Source organism: Xenopus laevis, chromosome 8S, assembly GCF_017654675.1.
Source record: "Xenopus laevis strain J_2021 chromosome 8S, Xenopus_laevis_v10.1, whole genome shotgun sequence".
NCBI classification, from domain to species: Eukaryota; Metazoa; Chordata; class Amphibia; order Anura; family Pipidae; genus Xenopus; species Xenopus laevis.
In genome coordinates this window covers 27,511,164-27,531,753 of record NC_054386.1, presented here as the reverse complement: position 1 = coordinate 27,531,753, position 20,590 = coordinate 27,511,164, and the positions used below count along the sequence as shown (strand labels likewise).

At 45.6% G+C, this 20,590-nt stretch overlaps 1 protein-coding gene across 4 annotated transcripts; it reads left to right on the top strand.

Annotated features, from left to right (window-relative positions):
• Positions 1-12,185: 12,185 nt before the first annotated feature.
• On the top strand, positions 12,186-16,469 carry edf1.S (endothelial differentiation related factor 1 S homeolog). 4 transcript variants are annotated; one of them, XR_001932859.2, is made up of 6 exons: positions 12,186-12,426; positions 14,363-14,414; positions 14,619-14,858; positions 15,203-15,346; positions 15,756-15,849; positions 15,923-15,963. XR_001932859.2 is itself a non-coding variant. In XM_018232131.2 (5 exons), exons 1-5 carry the CDS (start codon positions 12,349-12,351, stop codon positions 15,926-15,928), a joined length of 363 nt encoding a protein of 120 aa, XP_018087620.1. In that variant the 5' UTR covers positions 12,204-12,348; the 3' UTR covers positions 15,929-16,469. The 4 variants fall into 4 exon arrangements, 3 of the variants coding, with proteins under 3 accessions (XP_018087621.1, XP_018087620.1, NP_001089760.1); XM_018232131.2 differs by lacking the exon at positions 15,203-15,346 and having other exon boundaries at positions 12,204-12,426; positions 14,619-14,779; positions 15,756-15,821; positions 15,923-16,469; NM_001096291.1 differs by lacking the exon at positions 15,203-15,346 and having other exon boundaries at positions 12,342-12,426; positions 14,619-14,779; positions 15,923-16,469.
• The last annotated feature ends 4,121 nt before the right edge of the window (positions 16,470-20,590 follow it).

Genomic DNA, 20,590 nt, shown 5'->3' with positions numbered 1-20,590 from the left:
ACCCAAAATATTGCCCCTAATCTGTACCTGTTTCAGCCTGCAGCCAAAATATTGCCCCCAATCTATACCTGTGTCAGCAGCCCCCAAAATATTGCCCCAAATCTTTGCCTGTGCCAGCCAGCCAAAATATTGCCCCCAAATCTGTACCTGTTGTTCCAGCAATATTGCCTCCCAAATCTGTACCCGTTGTGAAGCTGTATTGCCCCCAAATCTGTGTTTTGCCAGCCATATTGCCCACCAAATCTGTACCTGTTGTGCCACCATATTGCCCCCCAAATCTGTCCCTGTTGTGCCAGCCATATTGCCCCACAAATCTGTACCTGTTGTGCCAGCCGTATTGCCCCCCAAATCTGTACCTGTTGTGCCAGCCGTATTGCCCCAAATCTGTACCTGTTGTGCCAGCATATTGCCCCCCCAAATCTGTACCCATTGTGCAGCTGTATTGCCCCCAAGTCTGTGTTGTGCCACCATATTGCCCCCCAAATCTGTACCTGTTGTGCCAGCATATTGCACCCAAAGCTGTACCTGTTGTGCCTCCATATTGCCCCAAGTCTGTACCTGTTGTGCCTCCATATTGCCCCCCAAGTTTGTACCTGTTGTGCCTCCATATTGCCCCTGAGTCTGTGACTATTGTGCCAGCATTGCCCCCCTAAGTCTGTGACTATTGTGCCAGCATTGCCCCCTAAGTCTGTGCCTGTTGTGCCAGCATTGCCCCCCTAAGTCTGTGACTATTGTGCCAGCATTGCCCCCTAAGTCTGTGCCTGTTGTGTCAGCATTGCACCCCTTTGTTTGCACCTGTGCCAGCATTGCCCCCAAGTCTGTACCTGTTGTGCCAGCATTGCCCGCCAAGTCTGTGCCAGAGCAGCAAAAATATTGCCCCAGATCTGTACCTTGCACTGCCTGGCTCTCTTCAATGTGCGGCACACCAATGCACTAGGCTAGCATAGCTCTCTGCCTCACTATGCGGAGTGACGCCACCACGCGCCGCTTACTACATCGCATGCGAATCCACTTCCACATCGCGTTAGAAGAAATCTGTACTACTGGAGAGAGGCGCAGTCAGTAGTCAGATGCTGGGCAAGTAAGAGGGAGGTGGAGAGTAGAGCGGAATGCTGCTGGAGCCTGGGACGAACCTTAAAACTTAAAGAAATTTTTTAAAAAATAACGGAAAAAAAAAGAAATGTTTTTCTTTACCCTCAAAAGTGTGCCCCCTATGACTGCGCCCTATGTGGGCGCTTACTCTACCTACCCCTACTTCCGGCCCTGCTGACAGAGGCAGGAGCCATGCTGCAACAGTTACAGGCCATTGCAAGGAGGCATTATCTATAAAGACACAGGTAAAATACTGCCACCTGTTGGCAGGACATAGAATGACAATATAATGTACCGTTTCCCTGCATTGGTACAACTGGGGTGTTTGCTTCAGAAATGTAGCCATGGGTGCAGCCATTCAAGCACAGGATACACAATAGATAACAGATAAGTACTACTATAGTTTATATGAACAGGCTGCTGTGTAGCCATGGGTGCAGCCATTAAAACACTGGATACACAATAGATAACAGATAAGTACTAATATAGTTTATATAAGCAAGCTGCTGTGTAGGGGCAGCCAGTCAAGCACAGGACACATAGTAGATAACAGATAAGCACTGAAGAATCCCATTGTATACTACAGAGCTTATCTGTTATTTGCTGTGTATCCTGTGCCTTTACTCTTTTTCAGCTTTGAATGGCTGTCCCCATGGCTACACAGCAGCTTGTTTATATAAACTATAGTAGTACTTATCTGTTATCTACTGTGTATCCTGGGCTTGAATGGCTGCCCTCATGGCTACACAGCACTTCAGCTTTATGTCCCACAGAGACCCTGGGTAAATGTATAATGGGGTAAAAAGGGGATGAACTGAATGACATCACAGCATGTATTCATCCGAAACCCCTGGTTGCTAGCGTTTCAGTGATCCTAGCAAACAGGTTTCAATAACACAATGTCAGGAAAACCCTGTGGCTCTATAGCTGCACATCCTCCTCAGTCAGACAGGATCATGTTTGACTTATGTTAAAGGTCACATATCAAAAGAACATGTTGCCCAGAAATGAATATGACATATACATGGTTCTGCAGAGCCCATTCAACACAACAGAAAAACTGATATCAATGCAATTAAAGGAGAAGGAAAGGCTTTGTGCACTTGGGGGTGCCAAATGTTAGGCACCCCCAAGTGATAGTACTGACTTGCCTGAAACCCTGGGCCAGTGCTCCTATCAGCAGAAAACTGCACAGGCCCGGGGTTATACCAGTGAGCACCATGGAGCGATCCTCTTCAGTCTTCCTCTTTCTTCTTGCGGCTGCGCATGCGCAGTAGAGGGAAAAGCCAATCTTTAATGGGGTTGTTTACCTTTCAATTAACTCTTAGTAAGATGTAGTGAGTGATATTCTGAGGCAATTTTCAATTGGTTTTATTTTTTTATTATTTGTGGTTTTTGAGTTATTTAGCTTTTTATTCAGCGGCACTCTAGTTTACAGTTTCAGCAATCTGGTTGCTACGGTCCATATTCCCCTAGCAACCATGCACGGATTTGAATAAGAGACTGGGATATAAATAAGAGAGGTCAGTGACCCCCTATTTGAAAGCTGTAAGAGTCAGATGAAAAACGGCAAATAATTAAAAAAAACTATAAAAAAATAAATAATGAAAACCAATTGAAAAGTTGCTTAGAATTAGCCTTACTAAACGTTAACTTAAAGGTGAACCACCCTTTAACCTGTGGCTCCAAAGTTTCTGGTTGGCTCAGCCTGGTACTAATGGGAGGTTTAACTAAAAAGTCGGCTATTTTGTTCAACTGCGCATGCGTCTGCCCCAGGAAATTTGAAGAATGAAGAAGCCAGAAGAGGATCGCTCCATGGTGCTCACTGGTATTCTGCTGATAGAAGCACCGGCCCGGGGTTTCAGGTAAGTCAATACAATCACTTGGGGTGCCTAACAATTTGCACCCCAAGCGCACAAAGCCTTTCCTTTTAAGAGTAAATCAGAACTAATGGCAGGTGAGGAATGTCATATGCATCCCCCTAGATACACGGATATAAACCTCCTCCTTACCCACATGCCCCCCTTGTCAAGTAACCTTGCAGCACACATAAAACTTCTCTCATAAACTGTCAACTTACCTGTAAAAGTTACCTCAGACTGAACAGGAGGAGCAATATGGCGGCCTACGACATGTCGCAGCAGACAGCATTAGAATACTTTTTGTGGCATTAAAGGATTCTCTATTTTGTTTTTTTATTATCTTTTATTTTCTTTTTCAAAAAGGTATGCAATTACAAAGCGGTGAATGTTTTCATATTAACCATTATTAGGAGGGGGATGTTATTATGGGGGAACAACAAATTGCATTATTGTATATTTCTTGCCAGTACTTTTGCCTATTACATCAAATTATTTCTCCTGACAGTCTCTCATGATCTTTTGTACGTGCTCCAAGGAGTCCAGATTTCAGCATGTTTGTCTACTTTATCTGCCAATAAAGTTGTTAAATATAACAAGTTCTGTGTCAGATTGATTCTTTCCACTATACCATGGGTGTCTATGGTTGCTTGTAACCAATGTTTTGCTAAATTAATTTTTGCCACAGCTAGAATTTGCCCCTCTTTTTTTGTTTTTTATAGGGGTACAGGGCAAGTTTGGTAAAGCTACAGATGATTTTGCAGAGCCAGGAAAAACCATTGAGAAGACAGTGAGCAAGGAGGCACAGGAGTTGTATTATCAGACAGGAGAAAGTTAAGTTACGGCATAACTGGCAAAATAATCTAAAGGAGCACTTTGCCTTTAAGGTGGATGGCAGAGGGGGCTGCATGGCAGGGTTATTGGAATGTGAAAAGTAATGTGGGAAATATTAGGCTTTTTCTAATGTCATTATTTGCTGTACTTTCCTTGTATTTGTAGATCACATCACAAGGGAGAAGCTAGATCGGATTTTGGCTGTAATTCAATGGAGCAACCACAAGGCACTGATTATCTAGGTCCACCCATGCTTTTTATCATTCTGTCTTTCTAGCAATATATTGTGCGAACTCAGACAGACCCTTTACGGTGGACTGTGCCCTACCTAGGACTCACTGGGACCTCTACAGCATTCAAGTGGCAAACATTACAAAAGAATATTCATTTATTTACTTAAAAAGGAATACAGTTGCCAGAATTAAACAAAAACGTTTTATTTGTACCTGATACCAATGTCAGTTTGTTTGTTGGCATGGTGGGGAGGGGATTCCTGGTGCTCATGTGTCTTTACTTCCTTTACAGCTCAATTACATCATCCCCATCCTGCTTAATGGCAAGGATTTTAGATGCACTCAAAGCAGGTGTCACTCCCTTATCTTGCTGGGCAAGAAGGATCTTCACTAGCGAGAGTGCACATAATAATGCTGAAAAAACAAAACCATTGTATATATAAAATCTGAAGAACAAGTACATCCCTTTCATTGTGCTCTTTTTAAGGATGAATAAAAAGAAAGTGACAGGCAATTCAATAAATTAAGCTCACAAGGCACAGGATGTATATAAAGCTTTGCTTCCATATCCAGGGACTAAGGGATTGTGGGAGCAGCCTGAGACTCACGTCAGTCAGATTATACAGAACGTGCCCTCTTTCTTTGATACCAGAAATAAATTTGAGTGGAAGCCTTTGTAGTGCTTCTTTGGGGGAAACTGCTGTTATCACTCCATTGTCTTGCAGGACTATGGCTTGTAGTTCGATTATGCTTTTTGGACTGGACGATTGTCCGAATGTGTGAGGGGGTAGTTTGTCGAATGGAATTCTGTACCCCGGGTTGATGGTAGGGTACCCAGGTGTCCTATATGTGGCTTTGCCAGATTGGAAAGAATTCTCAAAGACGACTGCCTACCCCTCAGAGACCTGCTCAGTGCAAAGTGGACTTTGGAGGACCTGGTTTTCTGGTTTGACTTTGTTGATTGGGCCAGGATGCCCATCTTGAAGTATCCACTCAGTTATGAAAAGTGAAAAGTTGAGTTTCGGAAGGGGCAAAAAGGACGTCCCTGGGAACTCCATTGTCTATTGTATGGTCTATTTGGTGGTTGCGATCTAGGCTTCTTGCATGATGATAAAAAGGTGCTCTTGCCTCCCCTAACCTTAGTGATAATCTGCTTTAGATCGGGCCCAAAGAGTGTGTCACCTGTAAATCGGAGTTTGAGTAATTTTCTCTTGGATGCTGTGTCTCCTGACCAATGGCGTAACCATAAAGCCCTTCTGGCTACTATTGTAACGATACTGGTTTTGGCTGCCAGCCTGACCGTATCCATGGCTGTGTCTGCCAAAAAAGCTAGCGCTGAACAAATACATTGCAGCTCTTCCTGTAACTCCTCTGGTGATCCAGGGTTTTTAAGTAATTCTTGGCACCAGAATCTTGTTGTGCGCGCTAACCCTGCCAGTCCAAGGATTGCTGTGGCATGTGTGTACCCCTTCTTAGAGAAACTTCCATCGTTTTATCCACCTTGAAGGCTGCTTCCTCTGTTGGTGGTGTGGTGTTCCGGGATATTGGAGCAACCGCTGAGTCTACTTAAGGGGCCTGATCCCAAACTTTTTGTTGTTCTTCTGGAATCGTGTAAGTATGAAGGAAGCATTGAGTGAGTGTGAGGTGTCACTTAGCTGAGACACTGAGGAAAATAGGAAAGCCCTAGACTTCCTGGGCTGAACTCCCAAAGCTCTGTCGGCCTTTAAAGTAACAGTTGCCTCATCCTTGATTTCTAGTGTAGCCAGCATCTCGCGTAATAGAAGTTTGGCTGTGTCCGGGCCCGCAATCGAGCGGTATTGATGTTCGCTGTCTGAGAAAAAACCCAGTGGGCCACAGCCCTCATGGGCCCCCTGCCAACCCAGACTCCCTCCCCCGATCTGCAGGCCCTCCAAAAAAAAGGTTTGTGCCGTGCGCCGGCATTCTCATATGCACGCAGGGGGCCATGGAGGCAGGGTCTTTTTCTCTGTACTTCCTTCCTGCCGCTACCGGCGTAAAATGCAGAGCACATGCATTCCTGTGCAGAAGCGCACACGCCCAATGGAGCTGCGGTGCGTTGGGAGGGCGGTGCGGGCTCTGCAGCAGTGGGGGCCCCCCAGTCCGACCCTGGTTATATATCTTCCTATGCAGTTCCCTTATTCTGTGTTAGGAGCTCTTGGATACCTTGGTCTAATTGGAGCTCTTATTAGAGTCTTCCCGGTGTCCTCTGCTGTGTAAATGCTCCATGTTCCAGAGCTGTAGAAAACTGCGCACCCAAATAACAAAATACCGCCCGCGTAATGTGTACGCATTGCGCGATGTTTGCCATCAAATTCTGAAGACCCGGAAGTGCGGCTGTCTTGTAAGCGTTAGCTGCCTTTTCCTTGCAGTTAGGGTTGCCCCTTAACTGGAAAAAAAATACCGGCCTTCCTATATATTTATCTTTTTTCTTTATTAATAACATTGGGATCAACCATCATTTCTACCGGGCAGGTAGCAACCCTACTTGCAGTAAAGATTTACCAGCTCCCTGTGAGAAGCGGGAAACTATGCGGTCCGGTAGCAGACAGCAGTACTTATCTCACATGGGCAGCCTGTCTGTACGGCTTCAAATCATTTCACCACAACCTCATCTGGCAGGAAAAAAAAGGGTCATATAAAGCCAAATAAACATAGGAATCTTGGCAACTCCCAGGTGCTCACGCACCTAACATATTGGTTGGCATCCCCAGTAGCGTGTGCTGTGTGCATCAGGTCATGGACTTCACGGTATCTCTGTGCCACATATGCCAAATCTTCATCATCCACAAACTTAACTGGAATGTGGGGTCAGGGGTCACATGCTACATGTAACAAGAAAGAAAACAGAAGAATCATCACTTCCTTTGTCCATGTCTGGTAGCATTCATATCTGGTACCCACCCGAGGTGCCACAAACTATTACATTGACATTTAGGAATCTGGCATATTCTCTGCTGAAGGTCTCCTCTGGCATCTTTCGTAACATCTGCATATCAAGGGTGGACGTGCTGATACGTGGCCACTCTCTGTATGGAGACACAGAGACAGCTAATACTAGTGCAGGAGAGACTCTAAACGCACCTTTTACCTTTGTATAGAAAGCAGTATGGCAGCCCTATGGAGTAACCAATTCACAGGTGGTTTATTGAAATACTGATTGGAATTAACCCCATATAGGCCAGGGAACACAGATAGAGCGAGACCCTCTTATCATGCCTGTAGGGGTCGTACAAGGCGATCAAAGCTGAGCTGGGGGAAAGCAGCAGTTTCTGTACTGTGTTGGTGGGGATGTGATTGGGTTACAGGCGACCAGAACTTTCCTGATTCACTGCAGCAAAGTAAATATACCTTCCTCTGCTTTGTAATTAGACTGGAAACACTGCCACCTGCTGAGAGACAGTTGCCATTTATACGTCACCTCATGGCCATTTGTACATTCACAGAAGAAAATATTTAGTCTCGCTCTCCCTCCTATGGCGTGACCTTATTTATGATTTCTGGCAGGCCAAATGGATAAATTGCAAGATTACGATCTCTCTTTGCACTGCTGAGGGCTGAATTATTTGTACTTTGAAACAGTTTTTGGGGGGTTGAATTCCCCTTTAAATCAGTAGAAGGCAACAGGCAGATTACTGAGTTGCTGTAAAGCTGTGTGGCTAAATCTTGGGTGCCCAAACGCTACTCAAGACACTTAAGGTGGCCATAGACACACAGATCCTATCGTACGAATCGAGGATTCGTACGATTTTCGGATCGTGTATGGCGTGTGCCGACATCTTTCGTCCGGCGGAGATCGGTCGTTTGGTCGATCGGTCAGGTTTGATTTTGACCCGACCGATCCCGCCGGAACCCAGGGCACATCGTAATCGGATCGTTCGGCCATGCGGCCGAACAATCAGATTACACCCGATATAGCCATGTTTGTTAATGGCATATCGGGGAAAGATCCGCTCGTTTGGCGATGTTGCCAAACGAGCAGATCTTTGCATCTATGGCCACCTTTAAACTGATGAAGAGTAAAGCACTGTGAGAGTTGTAGTCCAGCAAGTTCTGCAAAGCCTAACAATCACAGATCCTTGAACAGCACTTGCCTTGCATCCCAGGAGCAGCTGATCTGAGTGCCCTCCATGCTTGGGAGAAGCGCAAGCACCCCAGTAACGTCGTCATGGCACCTCTGATCTCTCTCTCTACTGCTCACAGCAGCTACACAACCTGTGCATGATCCAACCTAAACATCTCTCTACGGACACCTGCTGGCAGGGCAGCCATCAGGGGGGGACAGGGGGGAGAGTTGTACGGGCCCCGGCCCTGGCCACGCCATACTTACTTGTTTAGCCGGGCCCCCCATCTTTCTAAGAGCTGCTGACTTTGAGAAGGCATGGACGTTTAAGGGGCCCTGACCACCAATTTTCTTATAATGTGGGGGGAGGGGGGCCCTGGCCACCAATTTTTTTTTCTCATGTGGGGTCCTCGCCACCAATATTTTTTAATGGGGGGCCCTGGCCACAAATGTTTTTTTATGGGGGGCCCTGACCACCAATATCTTTTTATTTTTTATTAACATGTGGGAACCCTAGCCACCAATATTTGTTTTATTTTTTTTACTGTGTGGTGGGGAGGGCAGACCTGTAGGTGGGGCTTGTGGTGGGCGCAGCCCAGGGGGCCCAGGAAATTTTGTCGTACGGGGCCCTGCGATTTCTGATGGCGGTCCTGCCTGCTGGGCTCAATCCTAGTAGGATTTCCTTTCCCAATAGCACAAAAACAAAGTAGTGCTACACAAACATTCTCACCGCTTTTTGTAGCGTTGGGTGTCGTCTGCCCAGGTCTGATTCATGTACATAAAAATATTTCAGCAGCACTTGATTATAGTGAAGAAAGTGTAAATTTATTTGTGCCTCAAGCTAAGCGACGTTTATCAAGCTTTATAGAGGGTTCGTCGCTTAGCTTGAGGCACGAATAAATTTACACTTTTTTCACTATAATCGGAGTGCTGCTGAAATATTTCCTTTCCCAATAGCACCACCTGCTGGTCGGCCAAGAGATGTGGCCGCAATCCTCACTTAGTAACCTTAGAACTCCTAGACTACTCTAGGCAGCAGCGAACAAAATCTTGTTGGTGAAATTTTTACCATTTGCTTACAACAGGAGTCCCCAACCTTTTTTACATGTGAGCCACATTCTAATGTAAAAAGAGTTGGGGAGCAACACAAGCATGAAAAAGTCACTTGGGTGCCAAATAAGGGCTGTGATTTGCTATTTGGTAGCCCCTATGTGGCCTGGCAGCCTATGGGAGGCTCTACTTGGCACTATACTTCGTTTTTATGCAATTAAAACTTGCCTCCAAGCCAGGAATTAAAAAATAAGCACCTGCTTTGAGGACACTGGGAGCAACATCCAAGGGGTTGGAGAGCAACATGTTGCTCACGAGCTACTGGTTGGGGATCACTGGCTTACAACATCGGTCAATGGACCACAAATTCACCCGCCCCTTTTTTAGCTAATAGAGTGTGTGACAGTTTAAAGGGGTGGTTCACCTTTAAGGTAACTTTTAGTATGTTATAGAATGGTTAATTCTAAGAAACTTTTCAATTGGTTTTTATTATTTATTTTTTATGGTTATTTGCGTTTTTCTTCTGACTCTTTGCAGCTTTCAAGTGGCCTCACTGACCCCATCTAAAAAGTAAATGCTCTGTAAGGCTACAAATGTATTGTTATTGTTACTTTTATGACTCATACCTCCCAACATTTTGGAAATGAAAAGAGGGACAAAAAAGTTGCCGCGCGTAGCATGGTGGCATTTTTTGACCACGCCCAGTTTGTGGTCACACCCCCTAATTACCATGATCATTTTACAAAATTTCGCAGGTTATAAAAGTTTGAACATATTTGTGTGTTTTTTTTTCCAGTTATTACAGTTTTGCTAATAAATGTGAATTGCCCTTTAAGCTGTGAGTCTAACTTTTCCCAAGGGACCCGTTATATTGTTACAATTACTTATTTGCTTATCTAGATACATTTAAATTGTTACAAATCTATCTTATCTTCTCTTGTGGCTGTTCTGGGCTCTCTGCCAAAAGCCAATTAAATTAGAAACTTTGTTTCTTTTTCTGGCTGTTCAGCGCAGAGAAAAATCAATGCATGGTTGCTAGGGTAATTTGGACCCTAGTTGCCAAATAGCTTAACCTGCAAATTGAAGAGCTGCTGAATAAAAAGCTAAATTACTCAAAAACCTTAAATAATAAAAAATGAAAACCAATTGAAAATTGTCTCAGGATATCTGTCTCTACGTCATACTAAAAGTAATCTCAAAGGTGAATAACCCCTTTAAACGACCAGTAACATAAAAAAAAATTAAAAAAAAATTTGTTAGTATACATTAAAAAATAAACACCAAGTCAAATAAAACTTTAAAATAGCAAAGTCTTTATTAAGAAATAACTTACCGAAATTGCACTTCCTGTCCTCTACAGAAAAGGTGACACGGCGACCATCCATTGTGCGGCGCTGGATTTCTCCTCCTTGGCTCTGTCTCATGTTGTATTGACAGCATGTGAAGCGGCTGATGCATCAAGGAGCGTGGTTTCCATGTGTGCGGATTGCTGGCTCATCAGCGCGTCTGTCGAGTACCTGCGGCAGGGGAGCTGTTCAGAGTGGAGCTGGGCCTCATCGTGGATGTTTGCAGTTGCAGGCAGCAGGCCGATCGGAGTTCCCAGTCACTGGCACGTAGCCACTCTTGTCATGCACTGCTTTCCGTGCTAGAGAGCGCTTCCCACCAACCCGAATTCCCCCAGCACCACCTACAGTATCTTAACTACTTGCACAGGCGCAAGTCTTCTCCAGCTAAAACCCAGCCAAAGCCCCACAAAGCCCCGGGGTCACATCCCAGAGTTACAGCAGCTGCAGGAGCGGCGCTGTCAGGTTGAGCGAAAAGTCAGAAAGAAGTGAGTGGGGAAAGGCGAGCTTCTTTCCAGCCTGGGAGGATTACTTTCTCTCGCTTCCTTTCTGATCGGCCTGCTGACTGCAACTGCAAACATCCACGATGAGGCCCAGCTCCACCGCCGCAGGGACTCCGCACACATGGAAACCACACTCCCTGATGCATCAGCCGCTTCACATTCACAGGCCGGTCACTTCTTTCTGACTTTGCGCGCTCTCTCCTTAGCACTCAACCTGAGAGCGCCGCCCCTGCAGCTGCTGTAACTCTGGGATGTGACTAGGGTTGCCACCTTTTAAAATAATATATACCGACAGGTGGAGGGGGCGGTGTTAAAAGGGCAGGGCCGTGACGATAAAGGGAGTGGGACCGTGATGCGCTATTGGCTGGCCGGGTTGTGATGTCAAAGGGGGCGGAGCCATACGCGCAAATTTGGCAAGAAGCCCAGGAAACAGGTAAGTTTGGAGCAGGCTGGGGGCAGGCCACGGGCTTTTTTTAGGTGTATTACAAATTTCCCGGCAGCTACATTGCCGGTAAATTTGTAATACCGGCCCCGGCTGGTGTTTTACCGGCTAGCCCGGGGTCACACTAGATGTGACCCCGGGGCTTTGGCTGGGTCGGCAGCTGGAGAAGACTTGCGCCGGTGCGAGTAGCTAAGATACTGTAGGTGGTGCTGGGGGAATTCGGGTTGGTGAGAAGCGCTCTCTAGCACGGAAAGCAGTGCATGACAAGAGTGGCTACGTGCCAGTGACTGGGAACTCCGATCGGCCTGCTGCCTGCAACTGCAAACATCCACGATGAGGCCCAGCTCCACTCTGAACAGCTCCCCTGCCGCAGGTACTCGACAGACGCGCTGATGAGCCAGCAATCCGCACACATGGAAACCACGCTCCTTGATGCATCAGCCGCTTCACATGCTGTCAATACAACATCAGACAGAGCCAAGGAGGAGAAATCCAGCGCCGCACAATGTATGGTCGCCGTGTCGCCTTTTCTGTAGAGGACAGGAAGTGCAGTTTCGGTAAGTTATTTCTTAATAAAGGCTTTGCTATTTTAAAGTTTTATTTGTCTTGGTGTTTATTTTTTCATGTATACTAACGAATTTTGTAAAAAAAAAAAAAATGTTTTTTACGGGTCCTTTAACCAATCCATTGGGGGCGGAAGCCAATGACAGCGCCGCCAATCCGTGTACTCTTCCAGATCTTTCCTCAGGATCGCACCAATCGGGGTCGCACAGGCCCCTTCTCCAATCACAGGACGCGCTGCGGAGATTGACGGGCGCTGGTGCGTATCAGAAGCCTCCCTCCCGAAGGCTGGTTGAGGGGCGGGCTAAGCGTTGGGAAGTCTCAGTTCGCAGTGAAAGCAGCAGAGGCAAGGCATGGCGGAGAGTGACTGGGATACCGTGACCGTTCTCAGAAAGAAGGGCCCCACCGCCGCGCAGGCCAAGTCCAAGCAGGTTAAGGCAACCCCTAGTAACCCTAAACGTGGCCAGTGACTTCATAGCGCAGAGGGCCCGGGGCATACAGCTTCTGCAGCTCATACACTGGCCCCTATGGCATATCCCGCCCAAATGCCCGAACACTTACACTAGCCACAGTCTTACAGGTCCAGTAACCCCATCAATACAGGGAAATCCCATGTGTTTGCCTCAGCAGCAGCTCTGTTGCCATGGTGGCAGCCATAGCATTCCAGTGGGCGTGGCTTGTGGTGCTTATACTCACAAGAGCTCCTAGAGAAGCAGTGGAATAACTAGGGCCTCAGTGGGGATATGGAAATGTCTAGCCCACTAGAGGCCTGAAGCGCCTATGGGCTGACTGTGCTGTTACTGGCCCTTTAAGTTGCTGTGGAAACCACAGTCTCCCCCCCCCCCCAATCATGAGGCTCATCAGCAGTCTGTGTTTATAGAAATAAATTCTATCCCTACCCCCTGCTCCTAATGTCTAGGGGGAGTAACCTCTATGTAATCCCCATAAAGTATTATTAGTCCCCTTGGAGGTGGTTTGTAGAGACTGCAGGGTGTGATGGTTGTGTGTCAGGTGCCAATGCCTGTCCTAAGGTTAGAGAAAAGTAGGGATTTGCCAGAACATGTGTCCTCCTGTAATCCTGCAACATTGTGCCCATACGCTGCTTTTATTAAACCAAACCTCACTCACCACTCTTGGATTCCTTTAGACAGTAAAGTATGAGGGTATAGCTTATTGTGTTCCTAGAACATCCCTTCTCTGTATATTTGTATTTATACATATGGGAGGAGGTGCCATATTGATTCCCTTAGACAGTACAGTATGAGGGTATAGCTTATTATGAGCCCAGAACATTCCTTCTCTGTATATTTGTATTTATACATATGGGAGGAGGGAGGTGCCATATTGATTCCCTTAGACAGTACAGTATGAGGGTATAGCTTATTGTGTGCCCAGAACATTCCTTCTCTAAATATTTGTATTTATACATATGGGAGGAGGGAGGTGCCATATTGATTCCCTTAGACAGTACAGTATGAGGGTATAGTTTATTGTGTGCCCAGAACATTCATTCTCTGTATATTTGTATTTATACATATGGGAGGAGGTGTCATATTGATTCCCTTAGGCCAGTCCCGAACCAGTAGCTCGTGAGTAACATGTTGCTCACAAACCCCTTGGACGTTGCTCCCAGTGGTCTCAAAGCTGGTGCTTATTTTTCAATTCCTGGCTTGGAGGCAAGTTTTGGTTGCATAAAAAAAACAGGTGTACTGCCAAACATAGCCTCCAATAGGCTGCCAGTTCACATAGAGGCTACCAAATGGTCAATAACAACACTTATTTGACACCCCAGGAATATTTTTCATACTTGTGTTGCCCCCAACTTTTTATACATCTGAATGTTGCTCACGGGTGAAAAAGGTTGGGGACCTCTGCCTTAGACCGTATAACTATGAGGGTATAGCTTATTGTGTGCCCAGAGCATTCCTTCTCTGTACATTTGTATTTATACATATGGGAGGAGGTGCCATATTGATTCCCATAGACAGTACAGTATGAGGGTATAGCTCATTGTGTGCCCAGAACATTCCTTCTCTGTATATGTATAAATATTATAATACAGCACGCAGGACAGTGATCATTCCAGCCCTTGAACTTTTTACTGTATTTGTCAAGTGATGTTGGATCTGGAAGATGTATTTTGCAGTTGGAATAGAGAATCAGGGGAAATGGGGCAGTTGCGCTTTGTACTGGGGGCCACTTTTCCAGAGCCAGCCGTTTAAATGAAAAGTAGAGGGAGCACAGCTGTGCAATGGCTTGTGGGAACTGTGATAAGCAGGTGTTTAATGACACAAAGTGCATAATGAGAATCTTGAAGATTGCCAAGAGGTGATACTTATATTTGCACTGTCCCCCCTTTCGTTTCAGGCAATAACAGCTGCTCAGAGACGAGGGGAAGAGCTAGAGACATCGAAAAAATGTATGTTGGAGTCCAATTTACTGGCATGGGCTCATCTGCCCAAGTATTTATCTATACCTGGTAATCTGTAGCAACCAAGAAGTAATTTGTTCTGCATGTTATTACAAGCTAAAACTGAAGGCAAAGATCTACATGGTTGCTGTGGATAACTGTGCTGTATTCACACTATATATAATTGAATTTTACGTTGTGTGTTTTGCGCAGGGTCGGCAGGTCAAAACAAGCAGCACACAATCACAAAGAACACAGCCAAGCTGGACAGAGAGACCGAGGAGCTGCACCACGACAGAGTGCCACTAGAAGTGGGCAAAGTCATTCAGCAGGGCCGGCAGGGCAAAGGCATGACCCAGAAGGACCTGGCGACGGTGAGCGGAACTCTTCTCTGGAACTCGCGTTGGGTGTTCGTAGTTCTGGAGAGCAATTCAATCTGTGGGTGACTTTAAGGTGGGCACACATGTCAGGATCTGCTTGTTTTGAAATCAGTATGCCAAATCTCATTGGTCTGATAATTTGTGTCAGTGGTTGGACCCCTGGTCTGTGTGACATGGCCCTTAGCAGTGGGGTAACTAGAGATCACTGGGCCCCACAGCTAATTATTTTTCTCTAGACCGGCCTTTCCTGTCAGTGCAAACGATATTGGTAAAGTATCCACATCCGGAGGCAGGAAAGAACTTTTCAGTTCCACCCTCCTCACATAACACTTATGCTTCTCCTGTTCCCCTCAGTTTTTTCTTCTGTCCTGCTGGAGGTTAGGACAGTACATTTTTTTTTTCTCTTTTCCTTTCCAGGTTTTATTCTGATGATCCTGGAGTTACTTAGTTGCTAGAGAAAATCATTGCAAAAGCAAGCGCTGCCACCACTGAAACTCAGCAAAAGTGGAGATGCCTCCAGCCCTAATCCGTCCTCAGGACTGGTATAGGGACCCTTAGATTGTAAGCTTACTGGGGCAGGGGCTGATGGGAATGTGATAGGGACGTTTGATCGTAAGCTCACTGGGCAGGGACTGATGGCAATGTAATTGGGACCTTCAATTGTAAGCTCACTGTGGCAGGTGCTGGTGTTAATGTGAAAGGGACCTTTGATGTTAGGCTCACTGGGCAGGGACTGATGGAAATATAATAGGGACCTTAGGTTGTAAGCTCAGTGGGGCAGGTGCTGATGGGAATGCAATAGGGACCTTTGATCGTAAGCTCACTGGACAGGAACTGATAGGAATGTTATAGGGATCTTAGATTGTAAGCTCACTGGGCAAGGATGGAATATGGTGGGGCCTTAGAAATAAAGGAGTGGCAGGCAGTCACGTCCGGTCTGTGTTTTTTCTAACCTGTTCTCCTCTTTCAGAAAATCAATGAGAAACCCCAAGTAATTGCCGACTATGAAAGCGGAAAGGCCATTCCAAACAACCAGGTGATGGGCAAGATTGAAAGGGTCATAGGTAAGGGAGTTCTAGGGTCAATGTACCTGGATGTAGAGTGAACCAATCATAATATTGCTTTCCTTGTCTTCAGGCATGAAGCTGCGCGGGAAGGACATTGGAAAACCCGTGGAACCTGGCCCAAAAAATAAATGAAGACAAAGCCTCGAAGTCAGTGGCCCCAGCTGATCTCGCCTGGCCAGTTTATTTTTTCTAAACAGGCCAGTTAATTTGTTGCATTGCCAAGCCGCTACCAACACATGTGGGGGGTTCAGATTGTAATTATGGTGAAAGGACTGAATTGAAAAGCAAAAAAACTTCTTACCTGCTGTACAAAAGATAATCCTGTAATGTCACCCAAAATTAATCAGTACTTAGTACTACTTCTCCTCTTCATTAGATAGCCAGATTAGAAGCTAATTTATGGGCAGTTTTTTATGTTTGAAATTAGTGTAATTTTCATTTTTGCCCGCCTACCCTTGATTGAGAATTGGGAGGGGGGGTTGTTTATTTTTGCAGATGGAAGGAATGATCAAGAACATGGGATGGGGGATGGATAAAAAAACACTTCATCTTGGACGCTTTCATCTTTCACATCCTTTCTTGGGAGTAATTGTAAAATAAAAAGTTTGTTATCCTTCTGCCTTGTGTGGTGCATCTACTGCACATCACAGATTCAGCACTGTATAAACTTCATCTCTGTGGCAGAGGAATGTAAACCTTGCATGTCTTTGTTTTCTTATAGCTCTATGTTGGGGGTTATGCACAGTGCACCCTGGGAAGAAAAGCCTGATACCTGATCATTAAAGGGGTGGTTCACCTTTAAGTTAACTTCTAGTATGTTAAAGCGACTTTTCAATTGGTCTTCATTAATTTTTTTTATAGCTTTTAAATCTTTGCCTTCTTCTTCTGACCCCAGCTTCCAAATAGTGGGCATTGGCCCCTATTTAAAACAAATGTCTATTGTTACTTTTTATTACTCCTCTTTCTAGTCAGACTCTCTCCTATTCATATTCCAGTTTCTTATTAAAATCAATGCATGGGTACTAGGTTAATTTGGACCCTAGCAACCAGATTGCTGAAACGGCAAACTGTCTCAGATATCACTCTCTACATCACTCTCTACAACCCCTTTAAGGGTCTAGGGTTCGAAGGATCTAGTTTAGGATATAGTATACAAATCCCAGCATCCAATGACAGCCCTGATTTAAATAGAGGCTTTGCCCCTGTAGCCATATTTGCTGTTTAGACAGATAGGTCCCTGTACCATGAAGGTGCCATTATTTTCTCTAAGTCGGCCCTCCTGTCAGTGCAGACGTATGGGTTATGTCCAGGTTCACCTCTGGAGGCAGGACAGAAAAATTGGTCTCTTGGCCCCTCCCTCAGGATATATAGGCTGGCTCCACCTATGTTTCCCAGTTCTTTTGTCCTGACTTGGAGGAGAAGGACAGAAACCTGGTCCAAACCAGACCATCGCCTCACTCTAACGCAACGTTTTCTCCATACTTACCCTATTCTGGAAGAACAACAAAAGGCTTGGGATAGGGCCTAGGGTAGATTCAGCAGTTGCCAGCCTATCCAGAAATACCACTCTACCAACAGAGGAAGCAGCGTTTAAGGAACCAATGAATAAAAAAATGGAGGTGTCTCTTAGAAGAGGGTACATACATGCCACAGCAATCCTCCGACCGGCAATGGCCTCCGCAGGGTTGGCACGCACAACAAGATTCTGGTGCCAGGAGTTGTTAAAGAACACTACCTATCTAGAGGAATTACAGGAGGAACTACAACGTATTAGCTCAGCATTAGCCTTCTTATCAGACGCAGCCATGAATATGGTAAGGCTGGCAGTCAAGACCAGTATTGAAACAACAGTAACCAGAAGGGCATTATGGTTGTGCCAATGGTCTGGAGACACAGCATCCAAGACAAAATTCCAGAATCTCCGCTTTACAAGGGACACTTTTTTTTTGGGCCCGATCTAAAACAGATCATAATGGAGGTTACAGGTGGCAAGAGCACCTTTTTACAATCAGGCAAAAAGCCTAGGTCAGAACAACCAAACCGACCATACAATAGGCAATGGAGTTCACAGGGACTTTTCAGGCCTTTTCAAAACTCTTCCTTTTGTCCCTCACAGTCGAGTGGAGATTTCAAGAAAGGAAAGCCATTTTGGTCCAACCAGCAGAGGCAAACCAGATAGCCGGGCCCTGGTAAGGCCACTTCAACCTGACTCATAACAGAACATGCTCGGGAGGTGTAGGCAATCGTCTTCGAGAGTTTTTCCCTCCCTACAGACAATATCTCTAACAAGAGAGAATATTAAAACAATTACTGACACTGCACAACAGATCTGTCTGCAAACCACAATATCAGTGGAACTTTTGTGTCAGACTGTTAGGGTACATGGTTATGGCAGTAGACGCCCTGCCCTTCGGCAGGTTCCAAAAGAGTTTTCCAAAATCATTTCTTGAAACATTGGAACAAAAACAACTCCAATCTCACTCTGCAGATCCCGGTAACCAAACCAATCAAAAAATCCCTGAGATGGTGGACACTACCACACAACCTGGCCCCAGGCAAGACATGGGTCCTCCACCAATGGACAGTAGTGACAGCAGATGCAGCAAGCTGGGGAGCGACAATTCCACCCCACACCTGTCAAAGGATTTGGTCACTAGAGGAGTCCAAAATGCCCATCAATGTCTTGGAGATCAGGGCAATAAAAAAACGCCATTCTACATTGGTCAAAGGAACTGAGGGGTCAACCTCTCAGAATTCACACAATGCCACAGCAGTGGCCTATCTAAACAAACAAGGGTGTACAGCAGAGCAATGCTAGAGGTGACCCAGATACTAGATTGGGCAGAGATCGATGTTCCAGCTATTTTGGCAGTCTTCATACCAGGAGTACTGAACTGGGAGGCGGATTACATAAGGCGACAACAATTAGATCAGGGGGAGTGGACTCCCCACGCAGAAGTCTTCCAAGAGATTTTGTCCAAATACGGAAGGCCAGACATAGACATACTTGCATCAAGACACAACTGCAAGGTACCTATATACTGCGCCAGTTCTTAGGATCTGGAGGCAGCGTATCTAGACGCCTTAGTCATTCCTTGGAATTTCAATACATATTTCCCCCACTAGCTCTCTTGCAACGGATAATTTGCAAGATCAGACAGGAGGGGACATTAACTATCCTCATCGCCCCAGATTGGCCAAGGAGGGCATGGTACTCAGAACGGGTCAATATGTCTATAGCTCCTCCATGGAGGCTACCCCTCCTTTCAGACTTACAAACTCATGGCCCATTCAGCCACAACAACATATCAGTACTGCATTTGATGGCGTGGCTATTGAAGCAGAAGTATGGCTTTCAAAAGGGTTGTGCAGACAGGCCACTGACATTTTCATTAAACCTAGAAAACCAGCCACAAGACATGGAAGATATTTAGCAACTACTGTAACATAGTAAGCGGGCATACAGACTGTAGTCGAGTTTCTCACACATGGGTGCCGGTTGGGGTTATCACTAGCCACGCTAAAGGGTCAGATATCCGCTCTCTCGCCTTCTCATTCAACACCAGTGGGCAAGGGAACCAGATGTTATACAGTTTTTGCAGGCAGTGGGTAGGGTTAGACCACCATATAGGGATCCCACACCTCCCTGGCACCTTACTACAGTACTTACTGATCTACAGGGATCCCCTTTGAGCCCTTGGCGTCCTGCCCTCTCAAGTTCCTTACCTGGAAGATGACTTTTCTCCTTGCAAATACATCCGCTAAGCGGGTATCAGACATGGTGGCTTTGTCTCACAAGGAACAACGACTCATAATACACCAGGATAGGGCAGTATTTAGGACAATTCCATCATTTTCACCTAAGGTGGTCTCCGCATTTCACATTAATGAGGAAATTAACTTACCGTCTCTCTGCCCAAAACCTTCTAATGACAAAGAGAAGGCCCTAGATGTAGTTAGAGCAATCAGGTACTACCTAGAAGATCCAAGACTTATAGGAAGGTAGATGCTTTTTTAGTAACCTATGGTATCAATAAAGGGTCACCTGCTTCAAAACGTACAATAGCCAGATGACTTGTAGAGACAATAAATTGGGCATATGACCTTAGTAAGAAACCCAGACCATTCAGGGTCAGAGCACATTCCACCAGAGCACTGAGTACATCATGGGCTCTACACAATTCAGCTACTCCTGAACAAATTTGTAAAGCAGCCACTTGGGCTTCATTATCTACTTTTGCAAAGTTTTACAGACTACATAGGGCAAATTCACTAAGCGCCAAACGCTAGCGTTACTTCGCTAGCGTTTGGCATTTTCGTTACTGCGCAAATTCGCTAGTGTTACTTTGCACCCTTACGCCTGGCGAAGTTTCGCTACGGACGTAACTACGCAAATTTACTAACGCGCGCAGTGTACTGAACGCTACCTTTTACGCTAGACTTCCTTCGCCACCTCAGACCAGGCGAAGCGCAATAGAGTAGATAAGGATTGCTTCAAAAAAAGTCAACATTTTTTCTAAGTCCCAAAAAACGCTGGCGTGTTTTCTACATTATGGGTGATAGGCTGAAAAAGATCGAAAATTTTTTTGGGCCTCCCCTCCTTCCCCCCTACATTTCCTGACTCATGGCAACTTACCTATACAGTGGGTACATGTGTAGGGCAAAATAAAAATTTTATTTGATGTTTTGAAGGTTTTCTAGGCATTTGTAGTGCTGATACGTATTCCTCCATTGAAAT